Source organism: Neoarius graeffei, chromosome 14 (assembly GCF_027579695.1).
Source record: "Neoarius graeffei isolate fNeoGra1 chromosome 14, fNeoGra1.pri, whole genome shotgun sequence".
Lineage (NCBI taxonomy): Eukaryota > Metazoa > Chordata > Actinopteri > Siluriformes > Ariidae > Neoarius > Neoarius graeffei.
Window position 1 is genome coordinate 29,567,413 of NC_083582.1, and position 11,315 is coordinate 29,578,727.

The 11,315-nt window shown below is 36.2% G+C and overlaps 1 protein-coding gene across 2 annotated transcripts in view; it reads left to right on the forward strand.

Annotated features, from left to right (window-relative positions):
• The window catches only part of vstm4b (V-set and transmembrane domain containing 4b), a 41,705-nt gene extending 30,826 nt beyond the window's left edge, over window positions 1–10,879 (forward strand). Inside the window, exons 5-9 of one of the 2 annotated variants that reach the window (XM_060939496.1) lie at window positions 2,759–2,792; window positions 2,944–3,065; window positions 3,180–3,244; window positions 8,622–8,743; window positions 8,902–10,879. In XM_060939496.1, coding sequence (XP_060795479.1) covers window positions 2,759–2,792; window positions 2,944–3,065; window positions 3,180–3,244; window positions 8,622–8,743; window positions 8,902–8,941 — 383 coding nt within the window. In that variant the 3' untranslated portion in view covers window positions 8,942–10,879. The remainder of the gene's footprint in view (window positions 1–2,758; window positions 2,793–2,943; window positions 3,066–3,179; window positions 3,245–8,621; window positions 8,744–8,901) is intronic. The other variant, XM_060939497.1, reaches the window with a different exon arrangement.
• Window positions 10,880–11,315: the final 436 nt, after the last annotated feature.

Consider the following 11,315-nt stretch of genomic DNA (forward strand, 5'->3'; position numbering starts at 1 on the left):
CTTTTATTAAGCTTTTCAGCTTTTATCTCTATTCCCACACACTCAGACACACATACACACATCAGCCGTCTGGTTGTGGAGAGAGCTCTCTCGGCTCTCGCTCTCTCCCCTTAAATAGGGCGCGGTCACTGGGAAGACACACAAACACATTAACAACAGGTGTAGTGATTCTGCCACTTACCTTCCCTGACTCTGCCCTCCTGTCACAGACCGATGCTAGACCACACCCCCGCTGCCACAATGACATAAACACAACATTTTGCTATCTAGCAATTTATCCTACTGTAACTCAGATATGTCTGAGATGTATTCTGTAACTTGTAACTATTCTGTAACTTGTCAAGATGTTGCTGCTGGTGGTGGTTTTTAGTAAAGCATGTCATTGTGTAGAACAGGCTTTATTTTGCACACCAAATGCAGATTTGTTTGTAGTGTGGGGGGGAATGAAGTGTGCATGTACACTGTAAAAAAATAATGTTTATTTGACAAGAATTTATTGGCAACCAATACATATTTACAGTAAATTACTACTAGATCATCCCTCCATCCATTATCTGTAGCAGCTTGTATTGTACAGGGTCGCAGGCAAGCTAGAGCCTATCCCAGCTGACTATGGGCGAGAGGTGGGGTACACCCTGGACAAGTCGCCAGGCCATCGCAGGGCTAACACATAGACACAAACAACCAATTAGATTTAGAGCCACCAATTAGCCTAGCCTGCATGTCTTTGGGGGAAACCGAAGCACCCAGAGGAAACCCACCCAGACACAACATGCAAACTCCACACAGAAAGGCCCTCATCAGCCACTGGGCTCGAACCCAGGACCTTCTTGTTATGAGGCGACAGTGCTAACCACTACACCACCATGCCGCCCCAGCTGAACTAGCTTGTATTAATTCAATGCAGTCTATTACTAGTGCATCTCAAAAAATTAGAATATCATGGAAAAAGTTTTTTTTGTTTTTTGGAATTTAATTAAGAAAAGTAAACTTTCACATATTCTATATTCATTACACATAAAGTGAAATATTTCAAATCTTCAAGACTTTTGTATTTTCATTTTGATGATTGTGGCTTATAGCTCATGAAAATCAGAAATCCAGTATATCAAATTATTCGGATATTTCCAAAGATCAAACATAAAAGGATTTACAATACAGAAATGTTCAACTTCTGAAAAGTATGTTAATTTATACACTCAATACTTTTTTGGGGCTGATTTACCATGAATTATGGCATCAATGCAGCATTGCATGGAGGTGATCAGCCTGTGGCACTGCTAACGTGTTATTGAAGCCCATGTTGCTTTGATTGACTTTTCTTGACAATCCTCTCAAGGCTGTGGCTATCCCTGTTGCTTGTGCACCTTTTCCAGCCAGCCTTTTCAGCAATGCCCTTTTGTGGCTTACGTTCCTTGTGGAGGGTGTCAGTGATTGTGTTCTGGACAACTGTCAAGTCAGCAACTTTCCCCATGATTGTGGTTGCATGGACTGAACTAGACAGAGAGTGAAACGGTATTTAAACTGTTTGATTCAAACTTGAAGTGAAACATTATAATAATTTGAGATCCTGGATTCCTGATTGTCATGAGCTATAAGCCATAACCATCAAACTTTAAAAAAAAAGACTTGAAATATTTCATTTTACATGTAATGAACATAGAATATATGAAAGTTTACCTTTTTGAAATAAATTCCAAAAAAATTAACTTTTTCACATTACTCTAATTTTTTTAGATGCACTCATACTTGATCTAATTCAGTGGTAGAAGTTAGTTGAATCACTGCAAGCTAGCTGTGGTGTTGCTGTGGTGTAGTTGTGATGACTCAGTGGTTAAGGCTTTGCGTCACAGCCCAGAAAGTTGCGTATTCAAATCCCAGCATTGTCAAGCTGATGCCATTAACCTTGAGCTCAGTTCTATGCTGTATCAGCCAAATGAGAAAGTGCATTGTTATTTTATACATTAAGATATTACAATATTTTACTGTAAATAAGTTTTACAGTTGTTTATTGTAAATTTTACAATACTTACCTGGAAACCCAAGTTGTCACTAAATTACTATAAAATTTACAGTACATTTTAACTATGTATGCAAAAGTTGTTTCTATTCTATTCTATTCTATTCTATTCTATTCTATTCAAAAACAAAACATACAATACAAAACTTGTTTGGAGAATGTAGCCCATAACAGTTAGCTCTAATTTTGTAGCAAAACTGAATGTTTGTAAATGTCAAAGTACGGTTTACTTTTTAGGGAACATAGCATGTTTAAATAAATTAATTAATTTAATATTTTTATTTCTATATAAACAGATAAGTTGGTGGATTATGTTTTATCAGTTCCCAGTTCCATATGTATAAACACACACACACACACACACACACACAAAGTAAAAAATGGCAAACGTCCATGTTTTATTCATTGCCAAATGACATGTAAATCATTTTTATTATCATCAGTTGCAATCCATAATTTCACGAGAGAGGGATGGGGTAATTAGGGAGAAGTAGTAAAGCCTTGTCAATGTTTTATTGCAGTTCACTTCACAGTAAGCAGGGGGCACAAATTTACAAGCTGCTCTTGTTTTGATCAATTAATGTTATGTGATATGAGATTGCAGATGCAAAAAAGATAGATTTCCACACAGTTTTATAATCATGGTGCTTTCATACTGCTATTTTGCTAGCTCAAAACTTTTGACTATATTGTGTGATTAATTAGCTTTCCCCTTTTTTTTGGCTTTTGTTTGTTCAGAAAATTATAATTTGGTGAAGAGTCCCCAAAACAGGTGAGTCTTTTTAATATATATATATATATATATATATATATATATATATATATATATATATATATATATATATATATATATATATATATAAGCCTTGCTGTGTTAGTGGAAGTTCATTCGTCATGATAAACTAATTCTTGTCTCTGTTCAGTTCTGGAGAAACAGTCACAAGTGTTGTTAGCCTATCTCCAGCTCTTCCCAAGAAGCAAAAGAATTACAAGATGAAGAAAAAAGTAGAACAGGTTGAGGAGCCACCGGAAATCCCAGCTAAAGGTAAATGTGGCACTTCCCTCTTAATTAATTGATTAAAGGCTTTAATTTAGGACAGAGGTCTGTCTTACTCTTTTATTAACTTACTCATAACTGCACCAATATTTTATTTCCCAGCACCCATTGCTGACAGACTGAGAAAGCCAAAACTTTTAAAACCTCAACCAAGAAAGATCATTTTGGTAAGTTCACCAAGGATGGCTAACCCTCCTCCTCTCTTTACTAGCAATGGATGGCTCATTTCTTTAGAGGAAACCGATTTGAAAGAACCCAATATATATTTACCTTAATTATATGTATATTAATAATTATTACACCACAACACTGCTTAATTCTCAAATCAGATTCATTTTCAATAATGAGGCTAATCACAGGATTATTTTAAATGTGACGTCGTAATTCATTATCATTTCTATAATACCAGCTCCATCATAGGGATGGTATGAGTAAGTGCCACATAATATAATCCTAATAATGAACAGATTAAAAAAAACAGATTAAAACATATTGTTATCTAACAACAAAATCATATAATTGTTGATATGCACTGTAAAAATGGTTTGTTGTTTTAACTTAAAAAAAGTTAGTAATCTGGTTGCCTTAAAGTTCATTGGCTCATTGTGCTGTTGCTTAATTTCAATGAACAGAACATTTCCAACACACTTCCAAAGATGCTGTTATTGGAAAATACTCAACTTTGGAGTAGTAACAGTAATGTCACTTCATATCATGTCAGCTAGTCATTGATTTTATGGAATACCATTGATTTTATCATGTGGTGTTGCCTTTCAACAGCCACAGCAAAACTCAAAACTTTCCAGGTTACCATGGCAACTAGCTGCTGACTGTGGTTATGACAAACTGCTTTTTTGTTGTTTTTTGTTTCCGTATAAAAGCAGCATTATGTAGGAATTAAGAATTTTACTTTAAAATATCTGGTTCAAAATTATTTTGATGATACATTGACTTGGAACAGAGAGAATGACTTGTCTTCCATTCTGACTCCACTTATAGCAATATGTACAGGTAACTCTGGTGGCGCATCCCAGAGACCTCTCTTGACAACTGCTCTTCTGTAAGAACTGCATAACACTTTACGGCACCACATCACACATAAACAACTATTGGTCTTCAGCTAGCTATAAAAAGAAGCTAGTCCAGTTTTCTTTTGGTCTCCAAGCAAGACACAGGACAAGTATAAATCTTGGACTGGCTTTTACTGTTGGCTAGAACAAAGAGAGATAAAAGGCTGCAAGACAGACACCAAGTTGGCCTTCTTTTAAGCCAGGGGAAGCCATGGCTTAATGGTGAGAGAACCAGCTTTGGGGCCAAAAAGTTGTCAGTTTGAGTCCCTGGACCAGCAGGAATGGCTGAAGTGCCCTTGAGCAAGGCACCTTATCCCCAACTGTTCCCCATGCTGTGGGTATGTCAGGGTCCTGTTGTACATAAGTCAATTTCAAGAGAGGGTTTGCTGCTAATATCTCAAGCTGATATTAGAAATCTTGCTAGATAACACTCAGACATTGGTACTGTTAATAACTGCTCTTCCATTAGCTGCTGTCTAGCTTTGTTGGCTAGTTTGCATCACTTTGTGTCAGGGGCATCTAAGGTTTGTAAAGTTAATTTTGTTGACTAACTGTCCTTTGTCCATTAGTATCCCCAACATTAGATATGTTGGCGTTAGCAGCATGTTTTCTGTGATTCTGGTTACGTTAGATTACTGTACTACTATTCCAAGTTGTGTGCAATATGTGTGCAAACTTTGACTGCCGCACAGCAAAAAAATGTCTGAACATGCATGTTATTTCAAGACTTAAGTTCTCGAGACATTGTTGAAAATAGTTATGATGCCATTGAGTTTTGTTTGTGGTGAGCTAATACATTACATCTGAAAACAATGTTCCAGAAACCAACTTGCCAGTCTAGTTTCATCCTCACATTGCTGTTGTACAGCTGTAGCAATAAACATACTGACTTGCCCTTTTCATTCCAGCTATCAAAAGCGGCAAGTAACATCTAACCTCAGTCGCGTCTCAGGCTAGCATGCAAATAAATTAATCTCATGCCAAAATATTTGTTGAGTCTTTGTGTAATAAGTTGCATTGCCCAATGTATATTATGTGCAATATGTGCCTATAGATACCTATGTATGTGCCTGTGTCATATCACCAACATTTTATTTGATTACACACATACTCCACGTTCAAATGCTTAGCAAAAAATGTATATGGCATGAAAATACAAACATGGTATTTCAGCAAAATGAAAACTTTTGGTCATTCTTTTTTGTGATTCTTTTTATTATGCTAGTATTCATCTCCAATGTCACCATAAATAGAGGATATTACACAGTTGCACAAAGACATGAACTTTATCTTCAAGTGGTGTATATATTTATGAGTGAGTGAAGCAAATGAGTGAAAATATTTTCAACAGGAGAAGATAAACTTCATATCTTCACACCACCGTGTAATGTTCTTTGTATTATATGGACACATCCACAAAAAATACGCAAGTTAATCAAAAGAATTTTAATTTTGAACTGGTTCGCCATTTTGACAATGCACATCTAGTCAGCTTTAAAACACTGGGAGTGATATCATTGGAGTGAAATATCAGGAAATATGTCACTCAGATCCGTGATGTATTTCATATGAAAAATGAGAGGTTTTCAACACAAGAAGATAAACTTCATATATTCAAGCCAACTTGTGATTTTCTTTTTTATTATATAGACACATTCACAAACAAAAATTACCCAAATTTATCAAAACAATTAATCTATTTCCTCACGAGTGACATATAGAGATTTGTCATAGTTTTGGATTTCCATGTCCTGGATGTAGCTCATATGAAAAATACAAGTGGCTTTTTTCCCAGGAAAACCACGGAAGCCGAGAGAGGCCCTTCATATACTCCTTTTTTTACTCACCTTGTTATCCCGAGATAATGACATAATTAATTCAGGATCTCGAGAAAACAACACAACTAATTTGAAATCTCGAGAAAACAAAACCGTTATTCCGAGATAACGACATAATTAATTCAGGATCTCGAGAAAACAACACAACTAATTCGAGATCTCGAGAAAACAAAACCGTTATTCCGTGATCTCGAGAAAACAAAACCGTTATTTCATGATCTCGAGTAAACAGCTGAGAAATGGTTCATTCAGGTACGCCAAGAGACTTGTGATATGCTGACTTTGGGGCTATTTCTCATTCTGTATAGACGCAACTTTGGTCATTAGAATGTCTGGAATAATCGATCACCTAATAAGGCAATATTTTGATCGGGTTGACTCGAGATCATGAAATAATTGTTTTGTTTTTTCGAGATCACGGAATAATTGTCTTGTTTTCTCAAGATCACGGAATAATTGTTTTGTTTTCTCGAGATCTCGAATTAGTTGTGTTGTTTTCTTGACATCCTGAATTAATTATGTCGTTATCTCGGAATAATGGTTTTGTTTTCTTGAGATCTCGAATTAGTTGTGTTGTTTTCTCAAGATCCTGAATTAATTACGCCGTTATCTCAGGATAGCAAGGTGAATAAAAAAAGATCATATGAAGGGCCTCTCACGGCTTCCGTAGAAAACAATCAGATCCATATAATATATAAAACCATGCTGTCATTTTTTGTGTAAAATACTGTAATATTACTCAACATTGTCAGTTGACATGTTGTCTTTGCCATTTCCATGGTTCTGGATGTCAACAAATGCAAATGTACAGCTGCCCATGAGGGGAGCTCCAAGTGCAATTTCTATTCGCAACAATGGTGTACAGTGGTGCTTGAAAGTTTGTGAACCCTTTAGGATTTTCTATATTTCTGCATAAATATGACCTAAAACATCATCAGATTTTCACACAAGTCCTAAAAGTCAATAAAGAGAACCCACTTTAAAAAATGAGAAAAAAATATTATACTTGGTCATTTATTGATTGAGGAAAATGATCCAATATTACAAATCTGTGAGTGGCAAAAGTATGTGAACCTTTGCTTTCAGTACCTGGTGTGACCCCCTTGTGCAGTAACTGCAACTAAAAGTTTCCAGTAACTGTTGATCAGTCCTGCACACCAGCTTGGAGGAATTTTAGCCCATTCCTCCATACAGAACAGCTTCAACTCTGGGATGTTGGTGGGTTTCCTCACATGAACTGCTTGCTTCAGGTCCTTCCACAACATTTCAATTGGATTAAGGTCAGGACTTTGACTTGGCCATTCCAAAACATTAACTTTATTCTTCTTTAACCATTCTTTGGTAGAACGACTTGTGTGCTTAGGGTCATTGTCTTGCTGCATGACCCACCTTCTCTTGAGATTCAGTTCATGGACAGATGTCCTGACATTTTCCTTTAGAATTCGCTGGTATAATTCAAAATTAATTGTTCCATCAATGATGGCAAGCCGTCCTGGCCCAGATGCAGCAAAACAGGCCCAAACCATGATACTACCACCACCATGTTTCACAGATGGGATAAGGTTCTTATGCTGGAATGCGGTGTTTTCTTTTCGCCAAACATAACACTTCTCATTTAAACCAAAAAGTTCTATTTTGGTCTCATCTGTCCACAAAACATTTTTCCAATAGCCTTCTGGCTTGTCCACGTGATCTTTAGCAAACTGCAGATGAGCAGCAATGTTCTTTTTGGACATTACTCTTGAAGTGATCTTTGTTGGTCAACCACTCCTGGGGAGGGTAACAATGGTCTTGAATTTCCTCCATTTGTGCACAATCTGTCTGACTGTGGATTGGTGGAGTCCAAACTCTTTCGAGATGGTTTTATAACCTTTTCCAGCCTGATGAGCATCAACAATGCTTTTTCTGAGGTCCTCAGAAATCTCCTTTGTTTGTGCCATGATACACTTCCACAAACATGTGTTGTGAAGATCAGACTTCGATAGATCCCTGTTCTTTAAATAAAACAGGGTGCCCACTCACACCTGATTGTCATCCCATTGATTGAAAACACCTGACTCTAATTTCAAATTAACTGCTAATCCTAAAGATTCACATACTTTTGCCAGTCACAGACATGTAATATTGGATCATTTTCCTCAATAAATAAATGACCAAGTATAATATTTTTGTCTCATTTGTTTAACTGGGTTCTCTTTATCTACTTTTAGGACTTGTGTGAAAATCTGATGATGTTTTAGGTCATATTTATGCAGAAATATAGAAAATTCTAAAGGGTTCACAATCTTTCAAGCACTACTGTAAAAGTGAATTAAACTCTGCAACTTTAGGGGGAGCCCAGGAGCAAAAAATACAAATTCTTGCATAATGCTGCTTTAACTACAAGATTTTTTTTTTTAAAAAAGAGGCTGGTGAGATAAATTCTGTTTATACTGTTGCTGCTACAGTGTACAGTGAGTGATAACAGGAGCTATGTCTCTCAGACAGTCAACAACATTAAATGTAACTATAATGTGACAAAATAAGATTTCATTAATTCCTTACATGCTTAATTCCTTACATAACAAATATAAGCAGTATACAAGGTTCATAGTCATTGGTTTGTTAATGACCTCAAGATCTCTCTATTCTTACAGCCGAAGATTGCAGAGGAGAGTTTAACTTATGCAGAACTTGAACTAGTGAAACCTCTCCCAGATGCCAAAACATCAAAAACAGGAACTGTGTACGCCCAAATCCTTTTTGAAGACAAAATGGTGTAGGATGAAATCATTTTGCTTTATGATTGATTATTTATAATGCTCAATATTATTGAAAATGTCCAGTAAACCTTTGTTACCAGATTTGTAATGTAGTGTTGAATTGTAATTCTTTATTCATATTGTGTTTTATTATTTTTATTATTGAAAACCTCAGACACTCTGCACATAGACTGCTACACAAGATGCCAGACTGAGTGATGACGCAGATCATGGTAAAAGCCATTCCACTGTGTTTTGTCTGATGCATCTATCTCATAGCTGTATAAACAGCCATTTTTATCCATCAACTGCCCTGTAACTACTCATGTTATCAGATGTCCCCTTTCATCTGTGTGCCAAGATCAACTCCCTGCTCAGGCCATGCACAAATTAGTGATCCAAGGTAGACCTTGATTGCTAGTTGGAACTGGAGAACCAGACATGAGCAAAATACTGAAAAAAAAATCATGCTTGCTTTAATCACTGAATGCTACATTATGTTTATCTCTTTAGTGCATGCTAAGCTAATGTATGAGAAAATACTGACTGAAATGATAATGATAACCTTCATATCTGTATCCACCAGCGTTTAGAGATCAGAATCTCCTTACTTGCCATTCAACATGCATCTACATTATGTAACTCCTAATAAAACCTGTATATATGTATATATGCACACCATTTTGTTTGATAGTAAATAGGTGGAGCTGGCAAGCTTGAAAATCTGTGTATGTGCAACAACATAACACAACACATGCATGGTTGTAACCTATGACAATATAAAACAGTACACTCTCAAAAAAGAGGGACTTTTCTTGCCACTGGGTTGATACCCTTATCTTTTGTGCCTGGAATGTGGATATAATGTGCCTTTAAAAAAGGTTAAGGCACGTAACTAAGCAGTAATTGCCTTTTAGAATAAAGTATTGAGGTGTTACTGTTTAGTACCCTTTTTTTCAGAGTGTACAGTATTGTAGCATAGTACTGTAATATAGCATCATGATTGTGATGTGTGAGTAGAAGAGATTTAACCTATTGTACAGTGTAATTAAAAACATATCACATACAATAAACAAAAATATGAACTTTTGCATAAATATATATTATAACCATCCAGTACAGACAGTAAATGTCATTAGAAACATTTGTGATAGACCAATGGAAGTGGACAAGCACTATTCCCAGCAGCTTAACTGGACCTCATCTGCATCTTTTTCTGTATTTATTATTATTATTATTATTATTATTATTAATAAATATATTTTATTATTCCATTGGACTCAACTCTGGAAAAGCCTCGTTTTCCAGACTTGAGTCCAAACAAGCAGAAACCAACATGGAAACAATCATGTAGCAGAGAATTATGGGATGTCCATCCATCCATTATCTGTAGCCGCTTATCCTGTTCTACAGGGTTGCAGGCAAGTTGGAGCCTATCCCAGCTGACTATGGTCAAGAGGCAGGGTACACCCTGGACAAGTTGCCAGGTCATCGCAGGGCTGACACAGAGACAAACAACCATTCACGCTCACATTCACACCTACGGCCAATTTAGAGCCACCAGTTAACCTAACCTGCATGTCTTTGGACTGTGGGGGAAACCGGAGCACCCAGAGGAAACCCACACAGACACGGGGAGAACATGCAAACTCCACACAGAAAGGCCCTTGCCAGCCACTGGGCTCGAACCCAGAACCTTCTTGCTGTGAGGCGACAGTGCTAACCACTATGCCACCGTGCTGCCCCATTATGGGATGTCATTAACCCATTAACCATTTAGAACAGGGTACTGACATCAGAACAACTCTTTTTTTTCTGAGAAAGTTATTTAACTGTGAAAATGAAACACTCCTCCAAACCACTCTGAGCATAATGGGAGACCACTGTGTGCACCACTAATAAGTACCAGCTGTGAATTCAGCACAGCAAGACCATCCTCAGCTCTCACAAACAGAACATGCTGCATTGATTTCTCTCTTTCCAGCTACACATGAGCATACTGCAAAAGTTTTATCAAAGAGGAATAGATTGTGCAATATGACAAACATGTAAACATGCTGACCAGATTAACTTGATTAATGTATACCTTATATGTGTCCTGCATGTTTTGTGACTTATTTGAATGTGTGTGTGTGTGTGTGTACTGTATATATACTGTGTGTATATATATATATATATATATATATATATATATATATATATATATATATATATATATATATTTATATACACACACACACACAAATAAGTCATAAAACATGCAGGACACATATAAGGTATACAAAAAATATCTAATGTTATGACAAATATATATATATATATATATATATATATATATACACACACACATAAAGTGAAAAATGGAAAACATCCATGTTTGAATCATTGCCAAATGCCAACAAATGCAGAAAATGATATCAGTACCATGAATGCCACTTTGCACCTGTCTTTGTCTTGTTATTTTTGTTGTTTATTGTAATTAGATAGCTATATGTTTAGATAACTAAATGTTACTGAGATAGCTATATATAGAGAGAGTTATTTATATACCTTGTTTTGTATTTTTTTCTATTTCTCTATAAATGCACC